Here is a 26,293-nt window from a genome sequence, read left to right as displayed (position 1 = left end):
GCGACTAAATGACACATACTGAATAGTAAAGCCTGTCAGTGAGATTTCATCATAGCCTCCTATTCTAAATCCTTTAAAGGTCTAATATAATTTAGAAGTAAATTTTGATTTTTGAAGCATTGTTTAGACGCTTATGAAATGTTTTTCTTTGCAGTTATTTATATATATCTGAAATATATATTATCTAATTGATTAATTAATCGCTTTCATTATCGCAGGCTCTTTAAAGCATAACTTGTGTAATTCCTCGTTTTGTAAAAGAACTGGGAAACAAATAAGCCAAATTGCAATTATGTAAATAAGATATATGCATGTAAAGCATTGGCTCACAGTTTAGACTGTCTTTGGAAACTCTTCCCCTAAAACTTAGACTTCTTCAGGCATCTTACGGTTAGTGTCATTAGTTTCATGCGAATGCGAAATTAATCATCATATTGCTTGGAAATCCGAGTCATATGCCATCCCTCCATTGCTTGTCAAGCCAGTAGCAGATGTCATTCAGTATTTAAAAAGATTTCGCTGATAACGCCTGAGAATTAATGAAAATAAAACCAAAAGTATTGACAACTGACGAATCATCTGCTGTTGTAAATCTGAACGGAATTTAATTAAAACAAATGCAGAAGATTATGTACTTGGGAAAGGTAGTACAGAAAAAGAAAGTAAAATATACGCCGAAAGCAATAAACCGAACAATCCTTTTACCAATCCTTCTGTAAATATTCAATATTAGGACACTTTTATACTGTACTATATATACTGTTACAATCTGATATCCCCAAACTTGATATTTCAGATAAAATGCAAACTCATCGCATTTTTCCGAGGTCATTTATTCGATTAAAGTGTGACAAGGATCAGAGAACAGTTAAGGAACAAATCCAGAGATGCAGATTGAAATAGTTTGGAAATGTTTGTCGAATGAGAATTGCTCACAAATCTCATAATATCCCTTTTCTATAAGAAAATATAATCAGTCTGATATTCTGATGAAAAATCGTTTTTCATCATATATTCTATTCTTATTAACTATTTCAATCTGCATCTCATATATATATATATATATATATATATATATATATATATATATATATATATATATATATATATATATATATATATATATAATTTTTCTCAATATGTTTACCAAAACGCTAACTCTTTTGATCGTTTTTCCTACCGATTCATTTTGCTACCTGTCATTTTAATACCGATATCAATTAAATCCGACTTCAATTAAATAATCACTAAATGAAAACCTAAAACAAAAACGAAATTATTCAAGCTGTATATGTAATTAATTAGCTTAACACAAATATTACCTTAAAATATATTCAGCTCTAAAAATGAATAATGTGTTCGCGCTATTTTTCTTGCATTTGACAATAATCCTGTAATGATAAAGATATTCAAAGAAAAAATAACAAAACAGTAACTATTATAATAATATGTAACCCCTTCTGTATTATCTTTACAAATATTTATAAATTATATATAGTTTATATATTCGCCTTGACATGATTGATATGTTGTATATTAAATATTTATATATTATTCAATAAACCCTTCAGTATTATTATATACTGAGATATTTTATCTTTATTCTGATACAGCACCTAAAATATACAATAAGCTAATATATTTATATGGTAAATTCGAAATATACTTAAAAATAATTACTTAGCGCAATTTATAACAACTATTTGTAAATAATAATAAAAATGATAAACAAATATTTAATATGCTACGTTAAAATTGGCATAAATTAGTCATTTATTTTTTTACAGGTGAAAATGGTAAAATATCCTACAGCATTACGGCCGGAGATCCTAATGAGGATTTCTTGATCGCACCCAATGGTACAATAACAACAAAACGGGCATTGGATCGAGAAACTATCAACCTCTACAATTTAGTGGTAACTGCAACGGATCAGGCTCTGTCTCCAGAAAAACAGCTATCATCCACCGTGCAGGTAAGAATCGAACTCAATATAAACAGTATGTCGGAAAAGAATGACGATGTTATTTATTATACACAATATCGCTATGAAAACCAACAGTTGTCTATACCTGACAGTGTAAACAATGAAAATGCATGTTTACTTAGCCTTGAACCATCAATAGTTGCGCCCAATGTCGGAAAACTGGTAAAAATAACATCCTCGTACCGACAAAACCGAGAACAAACAATACGAAAGGTGTCATTTCACTTTTAACATCAGTCTCAGAGCTCAGTCTAGCAAGTTTAACATTAGTCGTTAACATTAGAAGAACAAACTGTCCGAAATTAGTTTCCAAACATATCTCCGACACTACAAAAACACAAATAACTGATAGTTAAATACAAAATAATTGTTAAGGAAACTATTTCATTAATAAACACAATAATAAGAATCAAAATACATACAACTGTTACAACATTATTTGTGTCGTTATTAAATGCACCTCAGTACACAACACTACACAAGATCAAATGGTTTGGTTCTTTTGAGTATATGTTCTGTTCTGGTGGTTTCCAAAAGCTGCAATAATTCGATATTCTCATGATAATGGAGTAATTCCTAATGCCCTCTTGGAACTCTCTTGATTTATTGACTGACTGTGGGTATCTGAAGGTCTCGATGTAGGTAATCAATCCTATAGTATTTGGGTGCGCCCGCAATACCTTTCAGGACTTTGTTCTGAAAAAATTGTATTTTATTTATGTTACTCTTTGCAGAACATCCCCATAATTGAACTCCGTATGTCTATATAGGTTTCAGAATTTTGCTTATATAAGAGCAATTTATTATGTACTGATAATTGTGATTTTCCCTCCAATTATCCAATAGATTTTCCTATATTTCAATTCCAGTTCTTTTCTTTTCTTCTTTATATTCCTTCCAAAGAAGTTTTGCATCAATATTCAATCCGAGATATTTAGCGTTGTTGCTATACGGAATGCTAGTATTATTTAACGTTATTGGTGCTTGTACGGTCTGTTTATAGGTGAACTGCACAAATCATGCATGCACAGATTTACTTTTATTAATTTTTATTTTCCAAGCTTGTGTTCATTTATTTATATTTTCACTTGATTGTTGTAATTTTCGCGAGGCTATTTTCGTAATATTCTCCATTTATGGTATATCAGAAGTGTAGAGTAGATAAAGCATTGGTCCCAGTATACTTCCTTGTGGTACACCTGATTTAACTTCTATTAATGTAAAGTAAGCTTCTTCTTGTTCGACTCTAAACATTCTGGTTGTAATGTATGATTTTAATAGTTCAATGTGTTGTTTTGGTAACATTTTCTGTAGTTTATGAACAATGCCTTCACGCCAAACCTTATCGAAGGCTTGTGCTATCGAAGGCTAATACATCTAAGAATATAGCTGAGCATACTTTTTTACTTTCGTTACTGTGGACCTGGTCAATTGTTGAATGCTTGTTAATAAACCCAAACTGGTGTGTTGGTATTAGGTTTTTCCGCTCTATGATCTGTTTCATTCTTTTCAACAGAAGTTTTTCAAAAACCTTAGATATTACTGGCAGCAGTGATATAGGTCTATAGGCTTTTGTTTCGTTTGGTGACTTCCCAGGTTTTGGGATCATTATAAATTCCACCATCTTCCAAATACCTGGGACATGTTTTAATATAAATGCTGTAGTGATCAAGTTGGTGAGTCCCTGGTGATTTCCTGCTGTTAATGTCAGTTTTAATAACTTTAGTTAGCTCTTTCGGCGTGACTATTTCAATCATGGAATATTCAGCTTCTATGCCTGGAAAATTATATTCAATATTAGTTTCGTTTGGTTTAAAAGTTTTTTCTAGATATTCAGCAAATTGTCCTCTTTTTTTGGTGATAAATGTACAACTAATAAGTGAAATTGATATACAACTTTAGTTTCGTTAAATATACTTAGTTAAATCTTATTTATTTATTTATAATAATAGAATTTTAAAATTATTCCTAAATTCTAAGTAATTTTAGAACAATAGTATTATTTGTAACATAAAAAGTGAGCTTACCATATGTAGTCTCATGTGTAACAAAAAAGCAGATAAGTAGTCAATTATAAACTATTTCAAAAGTTGTTTATTTTGAGATTTTATTATGGATAATAACGATAAAAATTGATAAAAATAACAAAGTTGTGGCTAGTAAATAAGAATGGGCAAGACAACTGAAAATGGAAAGTTTTTGACAAGTGTTTTCAAGCAAATTTCTATAAATATTACAATATATCCACTGACTGTTCCCTTGTTACAATATCGTGGCAGTCTATCATGACGGTTTCTTCGATTTAACGAATTTTTAGATTGTCCAGGATTTGGTTTCAAAGCATAGAAATTGATACTTGCACATTTAAATTAGTATTATTCAATTTTTGAATAACTCAATCGAAATATTATAAATCGATTGAATACGGCATATCCAATGAATATCCACAAAAGTGTCATTTCATCATCATAAAATTTTTTCTAAAATTATGCGACATTCAAAAAGAAAAACATATTATCGGGAGGGGAGAGGAATCGAGGGAAAACCACAAATTTCAAAGACAAGTAAATTGCCAAATAAACAGAAAACGTATTTAACCTATCTACTTCACGTATTTTATATTCTAACATATACACACACTTTAGCTTAATATCTACCTAAACCTATTTTTCTATTTACAATATTATTTTAAGTACTACCAACTGTTCTGTACAAATTAATTTCTAAGTTATAAAAAGTTCTAAAGACTGTTATAGCCAAAAATATCACACTTTCATCACTTTTAACACTTATTATTGTCAAAGATCGAAATATACATAATGGCTTTCGTGTAGGATGGTAGCAAACAGATGTCAAAGTAGCAAACTAATTACAGTTGACCATTTGAAAATATCATGTAATACTGAAAATGTGGGTATTTAAGAAATAATACAAAATAGTATTCTATTCGACAAATTAAAATTTGGCATCCTGAAATATAAGCGAATACATACTAAAGTTATTTTTAATCATTAACAACTACATTCTAAATAATTTTGATATAAGGAAAAATTTTATAGTTAACAATTCATAACAATATTGCTTTTGACTAAATCTCAGAAGTTTTAATTTCTTCCGCGACAACTCTGTCTGGAATAACATTAAATCCTCTAGATTCAGTCAGTGTACACAATTTTGTGAGGTGTAGAACATAAATAATTATATTTTAATATGGAATAGTTCGTATATCACACGAAATATTCTAGTATTGCTCAATCTATTTTGGTCAGGTCTATTTTGTTCATAGGCATATATTCTCATTATTTTCTACTTTGTAAGTTCCCAAAAAATTATAAGAATAACAAAGATTATAGCTCGTCTTTCTTCCGTAGTTGCATGTCCAGTCATGATGTATTCTAATCTGCTTTTCATAACAATGTAATGTAGATCCAAATAACCTTTACAATAGGCGTAAACCAATTAAATGTACAGAGTAAGATATTATTTCATAACAATTTTTAGATTTTATCGCATATTAGTTACATTTTAGTGTATAGGTTTTCGCTTCACCTCAAACCTCAACTCAAAAATTCATCACTCAACAAACAGGTATAAACACATAAATTAAAATAATTTTTTATGAAAATTTCATTTGGCTAGAATCATACGAGTGCTTCTTCCAAAAAGAAATTCATCATGAAAGAAACTGACAATTTTTGACATCAAAAGATATAATATATATGTTATTTAAGTTCAACCTAACAAAACGTTGAATATCGGATATCAAATAGCATAGGTTACGCAATCTATTATAAACCTCTCAAACTTAATCCGCATCCCCAGTACATAACGCAACAATTAATTAAAAACTATTGATTTATTGTCGATTAATTACCCAATATACGCACACACTCGCACTGCTGCGACGTAACAATTATAACTTACGTGTAAATGGGTCGATTAAGAATTCAAACTAACGGCGATCGCAGACTGGATGGTTATACAGAGAGAGGTCAATGCTAGCGTTGGGAACTATCGACTGAAAGCAATCGAAATAGTCGATAGTCGCAAAACAGTCGAATTAGTCGATAGTCATAAAACTAACATAATAACAAGTCAATTGAAAAGTCCCCGGCCTACCATAGTAAAACACATTTTTTGACAAAATTAGTTTTTTTTCAACATAATTATCTTCTTTATTCTTAAAAATTATTAGTTCCCATACACTATAGTTCATCCAAAGATAACTCGTCTGTAGTCTAGCTAGTAGCTGATTGGATTTTATCTTGATTTTGGATTTTCATAGAGGGGGTAGCTTGGCTTCCTGTTTTCCGAGAAACCCTTGGATGTATTTCTTCTTTTATTGCAAATGCACAGTTGTATATCCTATAGCTCTATTGGTTTTAACAATATAAATCGTAGTCTTGTTATATAACAGGTCAATTGAAAAGTCCCCAACTTCGCATAGTAAAACACATTTTTTTAGCAAAGTTATTTTTTTTATTCAACACAATTCCCTTCAAGGGTGATACACTGATAATAGCGACCCTTCAACTTTTCGATACCATTTTTGTAGTATTATTTGTCCTTTGCTTCAAAATATGCCTCAGTTTCGGCGATCACTTCTTCATTCGACGAAAATTTCTTCCCAGCAAGCATTGTTTTGAGATTTGAGAAGAGAAAATAGTCGCTGGTGGGCAGACCTGGGAAATACGGTGGATGAGGAAGCAATTCGAAACTTAATTCATGGATTCTTGCCATCGTTTTCACTGACTTGTGACACGGTACATTGTCTTGGTGAAGCAGTACTTTCTTTTTCTTCAAGTGCGGCCGTCCTTCCACGATATCATACTTCAAATGGTCCATTAACGCTGTGTAATAGTCGTTGTTGATGGTCCTTCCTTTTTCGAGGTAGTCAATGAAAATTATTCCATACGCATCCCAAAATACAGACGCCATAACCTTGCCAGCCGACTGTTGCGTTTTTCCACGCTTTGGAGCGAGTTCATCGTGTGCAGTACACTCAGATGACTGTCGATTGGCCTTCGGTGTGAAATGATGGAGCCATCCTTCATCCATTGTCCCATATTGACGCAAAACTCGGGTTTAATGCGCTTGATCATCTTCAAACAATGCTCCGAATCATCAACCCGTCGCTGTTTTTGGTCAAAAGTGAGCTCGCACGGCACCCACTTGCACAGAGCTTTTCATGCCCAAATATTCGTGAATGATATGATGTACACGTTCAGTTGATATCTTTAGAGTGTCTGCTATTTCATTCAATTTCAATATTTTATCAACACGTGAAATTCGTTTTTATCCATTTTTTTGACAATAACAAAAGTTGCTTCACTCAAAATGCTATAATTCAGAAACTAATGATCCGACAGCTGTCAAATTTATACACGCATCTTTTGAGGGTTAGGGCTAACTAAAAAACATATCGATTTAATTCTAGTAGCGCCATCTATGTGTCAGGCCGAGGACCTGTTAATTGACCTGTTAAATGACGCAGAAAAATTAAAATGTTATATTGTATAACCAATTTTATTGCAATAAAAGAAACATACTTTTTTCTTCGCAGCCACACGCATCCCAAATAATATTAAAAAATATTAAACCAAGAACTTGAGTAAATATAATTTATTCTGATATGGTATACTCTTACATATTTTTTATGCTATTTATTGTCATTTTATTCTCGTACTTCAAATTCTCCTGAATGCTGTTAGATTGAATGAATTGTGTATTTATCTTTTGTGACTTCTAGTTTCTTATAGACTCTGACAAGAATTCTTGAATCTTGATGGTTATTAGCATTTGGTCGTTCAATATCCAAAATCATTTTCCATACTTTAAAATCAGTCAGATCACAAAGTGAATCTAAAAGTTTTCCAACTGCATTCTTCTTTAGGGTATTCTTTTTAATGGATTGTTCAAAGACTCTATTGCCAAATATGTGTTTATTCCAGCATTTTTTAGAAAGCCCAATCAACTCACGTTTCTATTCTATCGTCATATTATAAGTAACACCTGCAAAAATAATATAACCAGAAAGTAATTTTCAATACAGTAATAGTAGCACATACATATAAATAATTTAAAAATTAAACTTCATCAGTTCTTTTAATTTGATAATGTATACATCCGCCAGCTAGATATATTTTGATTCGTCTGTTTCATTAATATTTTTCTCATTTCTTTTTTCATCTGCGCTTTTAGTTCGGAATTTCTATTTTCCCCATTGCCTTGAATGTCTTTTATAACATGACATGAACATAAGAGGCTTTGTGGCATGATTCCCATGATTTTTATATAGCTTGAATAACAATTTAAGTAAAACATAACATTTTACTTGATATTTTCGTATTATCTGCTACTAATTTTCTTTATTGAATAATACATAGTTACATTAGCTCAACAAACTTTTGTACCCAAAAAATTAACCTACAATTTTCTACATAACCACAACTATTGTAAACGACAACGTGTGGCTGTAAAATCTGTCAGGCTAGTTTAGAATAAATGCGCATGAGCAGTTCTGGTGAATCATATATACGATACGATCCACGCCAACATGCTTTTTCTGTCGCCTAGAGAAGTCGGACCGAAATTAGCTGATTGAGACAGTCAAGAGTAAAAAAGTAGTCAATTAATAAAGAGTCGATAGATCCCATCACTAGTCAGTGCCGATCTCGGCTATAGCACCGTGGATATGACATCTTTTCCCAAGCAATAAGGACCAACTATTATTATCTGACGTATCGGTGAGCTCCAGCGGCCGCGGACGCACATATATAATTCCAAAATCGCCCGACGTTTTATTGGTTCGCATACATTTGAATTGTAAATTCCTCTCAAACAATTATTTAAATATTTATGACGCTAAAGTGAATGTTACCAGTACGAAATTCATGTTAAAAATATATCAACGATGACGTTTCGGCCGTACAGAATCGTCCGAAGGTTTTTTCCTCTTCTTTGTCTCGTTGGCTCGTTTAATAATCGCGCTATCTCTCTATTGTGGGACGTCTTCAAGGCTTTCTGCTGTTTATTTCGGCTGTTGCTTAAGTTGATAAATCTCTTACCTTGAAATATAAGTTGTTTTTTAAATCTAAAGAAGGTATATCCGTGACCTCTATTTAATTGTAATGGTGCTTCTACGATTATATAAATTCTGTCAAAGACACAGCGATCCTCCTGTAACATATGGACTTTTAATACATCCAGGCTTGATACTAAACAGTTATCGTTGGTAATATTCGTTGTTCCATTCTTCAACAAGGTGATGTTTATTATATTATACAGGATGAATAATAATATATACAGGAATAATAATGAATAATATTTCTTAAAATTAATGACATCTTACATTAAATGTGCTTAGTAGAAGCTTAATTTACAAATTAATTCATTACACTTTTCTGTTGTACTTGCATTAATATACAAGCAAGGCGAACACGGGATTAATATATCAGTATGTTTTTCCTAAATAAATAAAACTAATCTACTTAAGCTGAAGTTTAGAATACTCTTAAACACTAAATAACTTCGTGTGGTTTGTTTCGCTTCTATCTTAGTATTACAATAGCCTTTATTGCTTCCATGCTGCTGTGATTTAGCAACCATATTTCATGTTTTAAGGCGAAATCTTGGATCACTTCGTGTACCCAGTTGATTTCGAGGTCATAGTCTAGCTCTTCGATGGTTACGTAGCGATAAGCTAATTGGTAATTAATCGTAGAACATTGTTTTTTTGGGTGCCCTGGATTACTAGTTGGTTTGATGTCTTAGTGCAACCCCATATTTGCACCACATAGGTCTAAATTGGCTTTATAGTTGACTGATAAACCAATCTCTTTGATTTTAGGTCAAGTTGGGAATATCTTTCGACTAACCAGTACAGTTGCTTGACTTTGAGTCTAATCTGCTCTGTTTATTGACTAACATGATTTTTCCAGTTTACCCTAGAATCGAGATATATTCCGAGGTATTTAGCTGGTTCTGCTTGAGGCATCAGGCATCCGTCAAGTGACATAATTAGGTTTTGTCACTTTGCCTCAATACAAAATTAACATGAACAAATTTGGAGGTATTAAGCTGTATTTTCCAGTCTCCAGTCTCTAGTTTTCGAAAACCCTAGACAGAGATACATCTGTTGCCATGATAACTGCGTCGTCAGCAAATATTTACTCATTTACACTCTGTTGAACCGCCATTTGCTTTAAAAACAGCTACAATGCTTCGCAGAATAGATTTGTAGAGTATCTGCATAATTTCCAGGGATGTTGTCCGATTCTTGTACCAAAACATCCACCAATTATTTCAGTGTTGTTGAACATTGAAATCTACTCCTCACTCCCTGCTCCAAAACTATCAGTGATTGTTCAATTATGTTGAGGCGTGCTGATTGTGCTGATCAAGGAAGATATTTGATATTATTTTAATGCTCCCCAAACCAAAACTAAACTTTTTGGCTATTCACATGGACACCGTATCATCCTGGGATATGGTAGTTTTTGGCAACAATATGCTAATCATAATAAGAACTTTATCATTGTCGAAATATTCATTCGCTTGTAACTTGAATAGTGGTGTAAATAAGACAACCATCTGAATACCACGATATTGCCGCCCAAAGCCCGGCTATGTACAAGAAAAAATATAAATGATGATTAATCGGACTATACCAGATTATTCCAATGATCAATGTCCATCCTTTCTGATCATTATGACTAGCTGAGGCTTAGCACCAAATACCTATCCTAGGCAGTATTTTATTCAATCATTCAACAAGTTGATGCTGTATTATATTAGGTCTCTAAAAATGAAAGAAGAAAAGTACTTGGTATCACAAGTGAAGCTATATAGATGAATCCTTTAAATACTAGTTTCAGTAATATAAAATTAAGAGGCGGTGTATACAGTTTAGAGGATATTTGACGTATTGAGTTGATTGAGGAGATTAAAATTGAATCGAAAAGACCGTTACAGAAATGTATATTAATAACTGTATCGAAACCAGGAAAAAAACTTTGACGTGTTTATATACTAAACGCATTCTATACAAGAGATTTATTTGAAGGCAATTTTTAAATACACTACAGAAAAAATATGAACGTTGTATATAAAAACATAGCGGCCCGCTCCGACTTTGCACGGGCATAAAATATATATGCCTATGTCACTCAATGAAAACATGATTAAAAACGATCCAGTATTTTTGGTTCATTCATTACTGCCCTTGGCCTGCACGCATTAAATTTGGAGTAAAACAATTCCTCTTCCCCTATAATTACTATGAAGATTTCCTGCTATCTTTGGAATATCTTAATTCATACAATTTTTATTACATTACACATTTTTAAACGCAAATTTTAAATTTGTAATATCTCCGAAAATATTTGTTTAATTTACATGCTGTAAGGAACCATATTGATCTATATTAGTTGCACACTGTATTTAAGGTACTTAATTCGATAAGGATTAATGCCGTATTGCTTAAAATAGCTTCGTAAATAAGCCATTTTCTCACGTAAAAAGTAAAAAATAAAAATGGTTAATGTGGGTTATCCCTAAAAGATAAACATATACAATCGCGGACTTTTTTGTAGACCTTTTTATGGTGTACAATACTGTAGTACATTAATTTGATCTAACTCGTAGGGTTAGGCAGCGTTTTTGCTAATTGCTAAATAAGCCTAAAAAAATAGGTTAATTTACGACATCACGTTAGAAACCTCTAAAATTAGCAATGTTGCCTTAGTATATTATGCATGTATTATACATATAAACCCTCCTCTTAAATCACTCTATCTATTGAAAAAAACCGCATCAAAATCCGTTGCGTAGTTTTAAAGATTTAAGCGCACATAGGGATATAGGGACAGAAAAGGCGACTTTGTTTTATACTATGTAGTGATTAATCAGGTCGGATGATAGTAAAGGTTTTAACCTACGCACATTTAATTGTACGATGAGTGCAACCTGGTCCACTGACTCTCTTTCAGAGTATTTTACATTGATACTTGGGATCAAACTCTGTTATAGTTTCCAAAGGGATATCGCGCTGAGTTAGATTGTTACTGGCATAATATGGGGCGTTAAGGATGACATGTAGCACTTTATTTTGCAGTCTCTGAAAGATGAATATGTTGGCTAAATAGTGCTGCCCCACAGGTCGATGCTATACATTCATACGGACCTAAGAATTTACTTATACTGTAATATCTCATGATCCAAATATAATTTGGATTTATGTCCTATGAGCTAATACTTTTGGTTCAGCTTACGCCCAAGTTGTTTACGCAAATATTTAACATAATCTGCTAGCGTGTCTTCATAATTATTAAGGTATACCGGAGGACAAGTCCCTATATGCAGTATAAACATCAAGTGGGTAGATGGGGGCACAAATGAATTTTATTGAGATGAAATTCGAAATTCCCTGTAGCTGATATCTGAGGCTGATATGACTGAGTCCTCGTGAGATACTAATCACCATATCCTCAGCATATCTTTGCATAGTAGTGGTGTTTGAGTTTGGTAGGTTAGCTGTATACAGTAGATATAACAAAGGACCGAAGACACTGCGGTCACCCTATCTGTCTGTGAAATATGAATTTAACAGTTGATAGAGCGGATGAGGCAGAAGTTTTTTCAATTTAACTTTTAATATCCAGTCGCACCTTATCTAAAGCTTGAGATATAACGAGGAATGCAGCCTAACAATACCTTCTTTCGTTTAAGATTTTATTTATTTTATTGAACAATCTGTAAACTAGCTCTATTTTTCCGTGTTTGTTATCGAAACCAAATTGACGCTCTGGAATAATATTTTTTTCTCCTGTGGTTACTTGAGCCTCCTGATGTACAGTTTCCCGAGAACCCAGAATATCATAACAGGTAACAGGCTTATAGAACAATAAGAGGAAACATCTTCTGATTTTTTCCCTGGCTTGAGAATCATAATTATTTGGGCCACTTTCCAAGTTCTAGGGAAGAAGTTTAGACGTAACATGATAATAAAAATAAATGTTATTAACCCGAAGCCCTTTTCTGGCACTTTTTTAAAATTGTGTTAAGAGAGTTAGTTAAATTATTTTCCTCATCTACAGATATTTAGCAGAGGAATGGATTAAATTCGCTTTTTAGATATTTAGCAAAAATATTCACTTTTTCTTTGTCATTCCTGACCCAGGTATTATCACTACGTTTAACGGGTAGATTGTATTACTGAGGCTTTTTGAGGCTATTTCTTATTACTTTCCAGGGAGAATATTCCGTTGCATCAGATGGCGTAAGGTTTTCTAAACATTCTTGTATTCCTTGGTTTTGTCCACTATTAATTAGCTTTTTCAATTCCTTTGTTGCCTTAACGATTTTTCCTTGTTGTTCGTCATTTCATCTTCATCTGTTCTTGCTTGTTGCCAGATTATTCACAGTTTCCTATTTCTACGATTTTCTTTATAATTGTGAAATTGATGATGTGAGGACAAAAAAAAATACTAAAAATAACGTGTTTGTATTATATTTTAAAGGTATTTCTATTCTTTGTTGCATTAGTATATGGTACATAATAAAAATGAATACATAAGTACATGTTTTACATAATCACATAGAAATGAAAAACGGGTTTACTTGCATAAATTGTTTTATTTTTCTTTGTTTAATAGAAACTTGTTTTTCAAGAAAGATTTTTTAGAGGTATGCACTAAAAATCACAGGGGTTATATTTGGCCAATTTACACTATAATGAATTAATTATATTTGGCTGTAACATTTGTGTTTTGTAATCTTCAGTAATTTTCACACGCAATTAGTCTTTATGTTTTTGATTTTGATTGAGTTTTCCAAATTAAATTTAAAATTTGATCATGAACCTTCGTCTATATAGTTATGAAATATTATATGTAGTTGATTTGTGTTTCTACTAAAATACGTTTATTACGTTGGGTATTTTTGTAACCATCTTAATGTAGCAGTCTCACTTGCACAGCCAACTGTTTTCAGTATGTCTCAAGTGTGAACAAAATATATTGTCAATGCTTTGAAAGTGTCTGATTTTGAACCAAATAAATCGCATTTGCAGGAGTTTAAAAAGTAATTATTTTCACGCTAACGATAATGGTGCGTTTGAACCGAGCATTGCATAAAAAACAGCCGGATTACAAGCAAATACACAACAATGTTGTTCTCCAACATGACAATGCTCGACCATATGCGGCTAAACTAGTAAAACATAATTGGAAACATTAAAATGGTAAATGCTACCACATCCGCCCTATTGTCCAGACCTTGTTCCTTCTGACTACTACTTTGTCTGACCTATGAGTCATAACCTATCTGAGCAGCGCCTCACTACTTGTAAAGAATGCAAAAAAATGGGTCGGTTCGTAGACAGCCTTAAAAATGCATCTTTCTTTCAAGATGTAATCAGTCAGTTGCCTGAAAGATGGGAAAAAGTAGCGTTTTTTCACAAAAAAATCTTTTAAAACTAATTTATAGGTTTAACAATAAATAAACTAAAAACTATAAAAAATACCCACTTATCATTAACCTTGAATGATCCTAATGATACTGAAGTTAATATTTAAATAACTTCAATAATATCTTTGTTAGTGTTGGGAACTATCGACTGAAATGGACTATTGACTGTTTAGTAATTGACTAGTTTTTACTATCGACTGTTTCAGTCGCTATTTTTGGTTCAACTGATTTTACTACTTTTTACCAGTGTCTGTTTCAGTCGACTGTTTTCAGTCGCTATTTTCGGTCCGAGTGACTTTGTTACTATTTATTATCGACTGTTTTAATCGTACTTTTAGTTACTATTTTTGGGCCTACTTATTTCACTCGACTGATTTTTAACGTTTTGGCTCTATCGTCCTAGCCGCGACCTTAACCAAAATGTACCCAATTTATGTTTACATAGATTTATATATAATATATGTAGTTTTATGATTTTTTGATAGTTTGCTTGTAAATAGAAATATATTGTATGTTAATATTATAGCATTTGGAGTACGAAATTCTTCAAGATTGTTAATGTAATAGTTGACTATTTTTATGTCAATAATAGGTAATATTTCGATTACTCTCTCGATTTTTGTTAAAAAATATTTCCGTTCAATAATACATAAAGCATTTATATAATTTCAATCAGATTATTTTTAATTATGTCATGGATTAGTTATTTTTTTCTATGATTATGTATATGTTTAATTTTTATATAGTATTTCTGGATATTATATATCTTTAGTTTTTAGGTTTTGTTTAAGTTCTATTTTATTGTCAATATTTATTATAGTATATTATTTAAAAATAGCAATTAACAAATTAATTTGTGATGTGGGGTATTATTCCATTCCTTTTTACAGATCCACAGAACATTCTAATATATAAGTAAATCTACTTCGTTTAAAATTAAATTATAAATTGCATGTTACGTATAATTATAATAGTATTCAGTAATTATTTTTTCCTTTTCTTTTTTAAAGTTAGTTCGTACAGGAATTCATACATCTCTGTCTCGCTTATACTACCGTTGGAAGCTATCAACACATATAAAATTAACTGCCCCAAGCAATTATCTCCGTCCTTTCCTCTCTCACAATTTATACAGGAAAGTATTCGGACATCTTCGTCTGACATCACGAATTGAAAGAAACAGTCGAACCGTGCATTTAACTAAGTAATTACTATTTTCAGTCACTAGTTTTTTGATTATCGATTGTTTTGCGACTATCGACTGTTTCGACTGTTTTCAGTCGATAGTTCCCTACGCTAATCTTTGTCGATTTGTGTGGTACGTCGTACGCCACTGAGACCCAGTCACGCTTTCAGGACAAGTACGTCACGACCCATATGTTTATTCAAATCTGATTAGGATAGATTTTGATGAGATGTCGAGATTGGGTATATTGGAAATGATATCGAATCCGAACGAGAGGTCGACGGGGTCAGACCCAGACCACACCGCCGAGCACACAGGTCTCTCTTCGGCATCCGATATGAGTTAGACGTTCAAAATGTATTTAGATAATACGCGGCGATAGATACAACCCCGCTGATACCGTTTTAAACGCTACGTGGGGATAAGAACGTTGTAAAGTCGTAAATGAAATTGCAATTCAAACATGTCCCAGAGATAAAAGGAAATATTACATTAATCGTCATGATGACGGTCGTAATTGCAACTGATTAATTGATTTTGTTGATGATTTTGTATGAGCTTTCAAGATTACGACCAAATAAGCATTGTATATTGGGATTTTCTTTTAATTCGATTAAGATCTCGTTCTTTTCTATAAAATATGGTAAAGATAATTACAGTTTGTCTATACAATGACGTAAAACTGAATAGTTAACTAAGAAGACTCATTGGCCTTTACTTATTTGGTTTCTAAATAAAAAAGTAAAAGTTAATAGTATTTTCAGTGCTTTTGCCCTTTAGAGCACTTTACTACACAACTTCACAAGATCACACGGTTTGATTATCTTAAGTATGCGTCCCAGCTTGTGTTAGTGTTGTCCAATGGTTGCAGCAGTTTGGTGTTAACATAAGAGAAGAGTCCCTTTTATCTTATTGCGAATCTCTTAATTTTGTCTATAACAGTTGGAATCCGAAGGTCTCGATGTAACCAATTGTATCTATCTATCTGCTATAGTACCTAAGAACAGCCACAATGCTACTCAGGACTTTATCCAGAAATACTACTATTATGGTGACATTAATTTCCGAAGAAAATGCCCATAATTCAATTGCAAATTTAATATTTTTCTTAATATAAAATCGGTTAAATGAAATATGTTTAACAAAAAAATTGAACCGACTTCAAAAAATCAATAAGAAACTGACTAAAAAGTAATAGGTTAATTAAACTTGTATTTTTAACACAAAAAAATCGTTTTAAAATAAAATATCTACATAATAATCGTTATAATAACTAAATAAAAATAAACAAGAAACTTACTTAACCTATCCAATACACATAATTTATATTCTACTATATACATACAATTATCTTAATATCTACTTAAACCTATTTATTCATTTACAATATTATTTTAACTACTACCAACTGATCACTCGGAAGTCGGTTTGTAATTTAATTTTGTGTATTTGTCACAAAAACAAAAAATTATTTTTGTATTGTTTAGGTTCGGAACCGACAAAGTGATCAGTTGGTAGTAGTTAAAATAATATTGTAAATAGATGAATAGGCTTAGGCAGGTATTAAGCTAATTTGTGTGTGTATATAGTAGAATATAAATTACGTGTAGTAGATAGGTTAAGTAAGTTTTTTGTTTATTTTTATTTAGTTCTTACAACGATTATTATATACATATTTTATTTTAAAAGGTTTTTTTGCGTTGAGAATCTAAGTTTGATTATTATTTACTTTTTAGTAAATTCCTTATTTATTTTTTAAAGTCAGATCAATTTTTTTGTTCAAAATATTTTATTTTTCTCTTTTTAGGGTTAGATATTTACTCACTAAATTAGGTAGTTCTTTTATTAAGTATGACAATAGATAGCCCAAGTAAAAGGGCCCGTATAAGAAAAAATAGAAATAAAGAAACAATGATTGAAAATAAGGAACGTTGCAGGCCCTGGGGTTCACTAACTAATCCAGGTGATTTGACAAAAGTTCCAACTAAACTAGAGCAAAAACAGTAGCTGCCCTGGGAATCGAACCAGCGACCTCCGCGAGTGAGATTAGCTTTCTATCCATTACCACATAAAAACAGTTGCCTACAATATTTCTACAACTTCTCATATGATATGGTTAATGCTTAAAAAGCAAACTGAATGGCTTTTAAACTGAACTATTTCCAATTTTTCATCACATCATTTCAGCAATAACGTTATACCCAAATATCTGACTATTTTAGACAAAAAATATATGAAAATATTGTACGTGAATTTTAAATTTGATATTTTCCCTCTATTTGTGCCCCTTTGCCCAACAGATCCTGACTTTGTTCCAATGGGACCACCTCGGATGTGCACTCTTTCAAATAATAAAGGCGAATTTTGAAAAGGCTTTCGAATTTTGAAAATCGGCCGTAATTAACGGTGAAATCGTCAAACATACATTAATATACACTCGACTCATATATACAGCTGGACATAAAACCTCCTACTTTTTTTAAGTCGGTTAAAAATATATGAAAATCGAAATAACGCTCAAACGAAAGCAAAGGTTTCGTTTTTGGAACTAAACATTTCTTTGAAAGAAAGCTCATTTATACTCTTTATTCTCTATATAAACTAAGCTGACAGTCCAATTAATCCTTGGTCTGAATTATCTTCTATGATTTCAGACTGCTGTTCCAGACGCCAAATTATTCTGAATTCCGTTATTTATATATATTATCGCTGCTGCCATCCCCTGCTGATAATTTTAGCTTGCCTGGCCACGTCGGATAGTAATCGGTTTGATAATTTAGCATGACCCAATATTCCAAGTCCAACCAAGCTTTATTGTTTATTTATATATCCATTTCATTGAACTTAAATCATGTTGGGAGTCTTCCAACCAACTATTTCTTTTAACTAGTAGTTGTTTTAGCTTGAGTCTGATTTACTCAACTTTTTGTATAATATGATGTTTCCAATTTAATCTGTCATCAAAATGAATGCCGATCATTAGTGATGTAATTACGATTCTTTATTTCTATTTCCATTTCCATTAAGCTGTATTTTCCAGTCCCTAATCCTTTTGACTAATCTTATTGAATATATTTTGTTTCTATCTTTTGGTTGTGTTAGAATCATTAGATTAACATTGATGAAACAGTAATGTGAGCAAAAAATAATAATATAAAAAAATCGCGAGTTTGCTTGTTACTATATATAATCAAGAATGAATATTATTTAAATATTATGCGCCACTATAGATAAATTAAAGATCGCGGATATTAAAACGCTCTGTATCATGCAGTCAGACTATGGTCTTCCTGGATTTTTTCCTTATTCCGATCTAATTCCGATTAGTAAAATCATATTTAGCTCATTTTTCAAACAATGTGGATATATCAGGTAGCAGCAAGACAGGCCTGTAAGATGATACTTGTTTTGATGGGCTGACTCTGTTCCATGATATTTTAAATTTATTTATTTTTTAAACGAAACTAGTTTAGATATACTGAAAGAATAACGAATTTGAAACATCGGCCTTTTAAGGTATAAAGTATAGGTAATAATCCGTAGGTAACATTTGATAATATATCTCAAAGTCATTTAAGTTCTATTTGATCATTACGGTGAATAAATTCCGTCGATAATAATGGCAAAGAGAGAACGCTTTGACCAAAAAAGTTTGAAGATCATGGAAGCAAAGACAGAATATAATGATTATCCTACATAGAAATATTACGAATATATATTTTTTTAAATAATTGTAAGCGCTTGAATGAAAAGCTCATCCATCCATTTTATTCTCCAGGCATCGTTTCATCTGATTAATGCTTATGCTCTTTGAGAATGAAATCAACTAAAAGATAACCTCTAAATAGATGTCTGGTTTAGATTAATAACACAGATTATGTCTGAATAATATCCTTTGTTGATATTAAAACTTTACAATTTACTAGGTAACCATAATAATCAAAGATGTCAACGATATGGCCCCAGAATTTATAACGCCTAACGAGACTAATGTAATGGAGAACATCGCGAAGAACACGATGGTAATGGCCATCAAAGCCATTGATAAGGATGAAGGTTAAAGTCACATTAACAACCTACAATGTTTTGTCATTATTCTGGAATATTTTCAGGGCGCAATGGATACATAGAGTATTCACTGTTACCAACGTCGGTATTTTCCTTGGGCCAAGTAGACGGTGTACTTCGAGTAGCTGGTAACATCGACAGGGAACTGAAGAACAATTACTCCCTGATGGTTATCGCTAAGGATCGTGGAGACCCACCGAAAAGCACGAACATGTCTTTGCTGGTGAGGGTACTGGATGAGAACGACAACAGTCCTGTGTTCGATCCGAAGCAGTACAGTGCCAGCATAGCCGAGAACGCCTCCATAGGCGCCATGGTACTTCAGGTAATCATCAGATAGTTTCGTTAAAGTTTCTGTGATAATAAACATGTTGTTTTGTTCTAGGTATCAGCAACAGACATAGATGATGGTTTAAATGGTCGTGTTAGATACTCCATCAGTCAAGGAGATGCTAATCGCGACTTTAGCATAGCTGAGGATACGGGAGTAGTCAGGGTAGCCAAGAACCTTAACTATGAACGTCGATCTAAGTACGTGCTGACGGTGAAGGCCGAAGATTGTGCTGGTGACATCAACGAAGGAATTGTCCGGTCAGACGTGGCAGAGATAACTATCCTGGTGAGTATACTTTAACAATTCTCTTAAAACTCATTTTTATAACCAATTATATTTAGGTATCGGACATAAATGACAATCCCCCAACATTCCTCGACTCCCCCTATCTGGCCTACGTCATGGAGAACGTCATTCCTCCTAACAGGGGTTATGTTATCACCGTCAACGCCTACGATGCCGATACGCCTCCATTTAACAACCTGGTCAGGTAAGCACATCAACTAAATCATCAATAAACAAGATACCAATTCAACGAACTAATTATCTCGACAGATATTTTATCAAAGAAGGTGACACAGACATATTTCGCATCAATGCATCCACCGGGGATATATCCCTGTTACGAGCACTTGATCGCGAGATCCAGGAAGAATATGTCCTTAGTTTGGTCGCCATGGATACAGGTAAGAATTATTTTCTGGCTACTTATTGTCCATATCAATATTAATTTATTGAAGTGTCATTATAGCGAGACGATAGATTGAATTTTCTTTAATATAAAAATGACTATTTCAAATTCGATAATATTCCTGTGGACTGATAACATTTGATAATATTGTATAGATAATATGTTCTTCCGCCTATACTGGAGTACTTCTTCGATAGCTTATAAATGAACTGCCATTAAAGTCCATTTGTTTTTGGTCATTTGGTGACGTTAATTATTCACCTACTGGCAGAAGAAGAGGGATCTCTTCTAAGAGCCTTGGTTACTCACAAATGAACTTCAAAGCAGTGAAATACTTTAACATATTTATTCAGTCAATACTTCTTATGACTAACTAAATACAACACAGTGTTATTTATCTGCTAAACTATTTTTTCACCTTTTCAAATGTGAATAATTCATGTACATACAACCCTACCCTAAGAGAATATTCATTTTACTAGAACCTTATCCCATTAAGGGACATCCAAATTGTCCCAAGCAACATTTATAACGCCTAGAAGGTATTTTCCATGCAATAAATAAGATATAGAGTAATGTGGCGATTTTAAAGTATGCACCAAAAAAACGTAAACTATGCGCTAAATATGAATTTACAAAATGTGACCAAAAATGACTGGCTGACTTTAATTGCCTTGCTTGTGCCAGAAATCTACAACTAGGAGAGTTTTTCAAAGTCTTTCAAGTTTCCTAACTGTAGTATTTTATGACTAGGGAACTGTGTGTTATGTGACCTTGCAGCTTGAACAGCGACAATTTTGCCCACTTAACTATACATCAACCTGTCTTATTTTCTAATATATTTTTTATAAGTAAATTTGCTACGATTTACCAAATGAATTCAACAGAAAACACCCTTGTAATCTGCTCAGATTGCGTCAACCTTGAATTCTAGTGACTGCGTCCTTTAGAAAATACGTAGTGTTCAGAAAGAAGAACTTTTATTTTACGTAAAGATCTGGCTAAACAAACGGTATGACCGGTTCAATTCCATTCTAATAAAAACCTCCAAGTATAAATATCTCACTCATTATATCTTCCAATCCAACATAAACCCACCGTCTTGTTTTTTAACTTGTCAAAATCTAAATCCGAATTTGTCAATCTATTTGCCTGGATCCATGTTACCATTCATTGTTATGTTATATATTACCATATAATCTCAAGTTTACTCTTCTTTTTTCATTCTTATTATCTTAATAATCTATAAACATTTTCACTTTATCTGTAATCATTATCTGAAGATAACTCAACACTCCAGCTCAACTCAACGTTGTTTCTTCTCACTGTATTTTCTTAATTTGAATAGAGATAACCGTCTTCAAGGTAACTCTTTTTGTCCTTGATTTTCCTGGTTATCGTAATAATTTTTTTGTTCACTCCTCTGTCCGCCTATACTCCCCAAGCCTTCTTCTTCACCAAGCAATATTTCGAAATTAACAAAACCCAGAAAAATGTCATTATCTTGCTGTGTTGGTTTTAATTTAATTATATTAATAAATATATAAAATACTTCATTTTCTATCAATAATTTCTGTATTTGCCATCTTTTTCTATTTATATATTCCAATGATTGTTTTCGTTTTTCATTTCACTGAAGTTCTCAATAATAAACCCGCCGTAATTTTTATCAAAAATTTAATGTTATTCAAATTATGTTCATCGCTGGTCGGTCTGTCTCCCATATTAGTTATAATATATAACTTATAATTTCATTATAATTATATTTCAGAAATATTTTTAATTAACGCATTATCATTAGTCCCTGCCAACTAACTCACAATTTATTTTTACAATAACTTAAAATTAAATTAATTAAATTAGGTACATCTAGGAGACACCATCATCTCTACAATATACTTTTATTAACACTGCTATTTTTTATTTGTTAAATTCTTTTTGAATATGTGACATGCTCAAGTGATATCTAAGAGTTGTAGTACTCTGATATTAAGAAATGAGTGAAGTCTCCACTCATATCGGTATCTGAAGACATATGTGTAAATAATAATTTTTATACTCTCTAGCTGCATCTACTATACCACTTTGACTTAGTTCTGGAATATTTGTATTCCATATAATCCTACATGCCGGCCCAGGAGGCCGACCACAACAAGCTGTTTGAGGTTAAAGTTGATTCTTTCCCCTCTCTTCGCGTTTCTTCCCGTCGTCAGCGTGCCGTAGCTTTGAATCGACTGAGATTGGACGACTGTCGTTTTTCGCACAGTCTCATCGTGAGTTTTATTACCATGTCTCTATTTCAGTCTAGCACATATCGAAAGACTGTCCACGGCTCACCTAGATTAGAACTAAGTATGGGCTGCAAAATTCTAAAAATGCCTTAACAGGAGAAAATACCGACAGACTCCTCGGATTTCTACGAGAGATTGATGTTTTCCATAGAATCTAGCCTATGCTAAGTTTAGAGTTACTGATCAAATAACCAATACCACTTCGGTATGGATGCTGATGTGTGCTGCTTGAATGGAGCCTCTACATCGTTATGGCTGTGTTTGTGTTTATTTTAAAATTGTATATACACTATTTATACTTTTAACCCCCTGTTTGTGTTATTAATTTTATTTCTTTAATAACTTATAACTTTATATATATATATATATATATATATATATATATATATATATATATATATATATATATATATATATATATATATATATATATAATTTATGTCTGTCCCCGTCCCCTATAGATCATAACAGTACTATTGTATAGTCGCGAAATGACGACATCCGTCAGAGCGACAAAAAAATCCAACATACTAATTTCTAAATGTTAATTCCTAAAGCCAAACTGATGGGAGGGTGTTCAAATTATCCAAATGATGAGCAAATTTTTCAACACCTATGGCTAATTACCGAAATAAATCTGCAAGATTTCAATTCACTTTTCTGGAGCTGAGGTCAATTTTTATAACTTCGGTGACTTCCCTTATTGTAACTGAATTAATCATCAAATTTTCTTCTCACTGGACAGTAACATATTCAAATACATTTTCATTTGGTTGAAAAAATAAGTATAAGTGAGCAGAGTATCTACTAAATACGGTGGATGAACAAAGTCTTATTTTTAACGATTTTATATAAACAAATTTACGGTTTTCAGTAGGAATGTTTTTTGCATTTCGAATTTCGATTTTCTTGACGATAATTTTTCCTCACTGTTTAACGTTACTCTAGCATCTGATATATCTTAGAGCTTCTAATTTACTTCGACGCCAAATGCATTATTGTTAGGCATCTAAAACTAAACAAGAAAGAACATATCCTATTTTTAACACTCTTATATGATTTGCCTAACAAAAGAATCAAAAACTTGCAGCGACTCATAAGATTTGATACCCTTTGCACGATGTTTCAACTTAATAGGACCCGTCATCCTTTAGTTCCAGATGACGTCAGGTTCTCCTCGTTTATTTTTTTCTTCAATTTTCAACCGCTCAAACCCAAAGAAAGCAACACGACGCCAAGTTCGTGTACTCTATCTGACCCAACTCGTTAGATGAGAAATTAAATGACGACAAGACACTTGAAGACAGTTCGTGCAGCTCGCTTATTGTTCTACTTGTCTCGGATTATTATAGATCTGAACCTGGGTCAGTGCATTTTTCCTATCCGCCAGTTCGCCATTTTCCTTCTCGTGGTCAGCGATAGCATCGACAACGGAAAGACATCATTCGAGGTCCTTTTTCGTCAAACAACATGTCCAGTGAAATAATTGCCCGTTTTTTGTTATCAACAGGTGGTATGTCTCGCGTATCATTGATAATGTCAATGTTATCTTGTTATGTTAATAAATTTTATATCAGGCTACAAATATATCAGAAAAAAAGATATTTAAATATCTAATATAAAATAAGTACACATTCCTAAATAATATTACAATAAATGAACATATTGGTATTTTATATCATTTAAAATGTTTTAGATACACTAATAATTGCCCAGTGGTCGAAATTCGACCACAATTTTATAAATCAATCATGTTTCCCTCAAAATAAAGTAAAAGGATTAAATAACTTTTTAAATTACATTTAATTAAATCTAATTTTCATTAACTTTCAATCATCAACAAAGTATTAATAAGTAGGTTACTATGCCACTGAACATTATAACAAAGTATCATAACAGGTCAATTGAAAAGTCCCCGTCCTACCATAGTAAAACATTTTTTTTTTGGCATAATTAGTTTTTTTTTAATTCAACATAATTCCCTTCAAGAGTGATACACTGATTATATCGACCCCGCAACTTTTCAATATCATTTTTATAGTACGATTTGTTCTTTGCTTCAAAATAGGCGATCACCTCTTCATTCAACGAACATTTCTTCCCAGCGAGCATTATTTCGACATTTGAGAGCAGGAAATAGTCGCTGGGGACCACATCTGGAGAATACGGAGGATCAGGAAGCAATTCGAAACCCAATTCATGGATTTTTGCCATCGTTTTCACTGACTTGTGACAGGGTCCATTGTCTTGGTGAAACAGCACTTTATTTTTCTTTAAATGCGGCCATTTTTCGGTGATTTCGTTCTTCAAACGGTCCAATAACGCTATGTAATAGTCGCTGTTGATGGTTCTTCCTTTTTCAAGATAGTCAGTGAAAATTATTCCATGTGCATCCCAAAATATAGATGCCATAACCTTGTCAGCCGACTGTTTGCGTTTTCCTACGCTTTGGAGTGGGTTCATTGTGTACGGTCCACTCGGATGACGATTGGATTTCACAGTAAAATTATGGACCCATGTTTCATGCATTGCTACATATCGATGCAAAAACTCGGGTTTATTACGCTTGATAATCTTCAAAAAGTGCTCCGAATCATCAACTCATCGTTGATTTTGGTCAAAAGTGAGCTCGCTCGGCACCCACTTTGCACAGAGCTTTCTCATACCCAAATATTCGTGAATAATATGATCTACACGTTCAGTTGATATCTTTAGAGTGTCTGCTATTTCATTCGATTTCAATTTTTTTTTCGTCGGTAACAACCTCTTTTAGGCGTCCACTGCGTTCACCGTCTTCGGTGCTCATTTCACCACGTCTAAACTTAGCATATCAATCCTTGATGGTTGATTTTCCTGTGGCAGTGCCCGGAAACTTGGCATCAAGCCAAGTTTTTACTTCAACTGTATTTTTCTCGTCCAAAAAGCAATATCTTATCAACACGCGAAATTCCTTTTTATCCATTTTTCTCACAATAACAATTGGATTTAATTCTGTAGCTAGTGTCAGGCCGTAGACTTTTCAATTGACCTATTATTCTCCTATTCTGTCCACTTTCATTCGCCACGCGCTCGCGCGTTATGCAGCCATCGGCAATAAGATTTGACCTCCGTGTCGACCACGTTCTGGCGCGTCACAAACAAAAAAAATTTGTCGAGCAATATTAAAATCTAGACTGGACACACGTTAAAAAACGTAGATATCGTTGAAAATATAGATATAGATATCGTTGATCAAAATACATGCAAGCGCCAAATACAAATAAACACA

At 32.6% G+C, this 26,293-nt stretch overlaps 1 protein-coding gene across 3 annotated transcripts in view; it reads left to right on the top strand.

Moving 5' to 3' along the window:
* Nucleotides 1-26,293, top strand: part of ft (cadherin-related tumor suppressor fat) — a 356,891-nt gene that overhangs the window by 293,181 nt on the left and 37,417 nt on the right. For all 3 annotated transcript variants that reach the window (XM_076396624.1, XM_076396623.1, XM_076396625.1), the window contains exons 5-10: nucleotides 1,788-1,975; nucleotides 19,568-19,697; nucleotides 19,754-20,034; nucleotides 20,095-20,328; nucleotides 20,385-20,533; nucleotides 20,599-20,729. In XM_076396624.1, coding sequence (XP_076252739.1) covers nucleotides 1,788-1,975; nucleotides 19,568-19,697; nucleotides 19,754-20,034; nucleotides 20,095-20,328; nucleotides 20,385-20,533; nucleotides 20,599-20,729 — 1,113 coding nt within the window. The remainder of the gene's footprint in view (nucleotides 1-1,787; nucleotides 1,976-19,567; nucleotides 19,698-19,753; nucleotides 20,035-20,094; nucleotides 20,329-20,384; nucleotides 20,534-20,598; nucleotides 20,730-26,293) is intronic.

Source organism: Rhynchophorus ferrugineus, unplaced genomic scaffold (genome assembly GCF_030347505.1).
Source record: "Rhynchophorus ferrugineus isolate W39M unplaced genomic scaffold, kcgeb_rfMv2 rfM2, whole genome shotgun sequence".
Classification (NCBI taxonomy): Eukaryota; Metazoa; Arthropoda; class Insecta; order Coleoptera; family Curculionidae; genus Rhynchophorus; species Rhynchophorus ferrugineus.
Note: the sequence above shows the minus strand (reverse complement) of the source record. Positions and strands in the feature narration are given on the sequence as shown.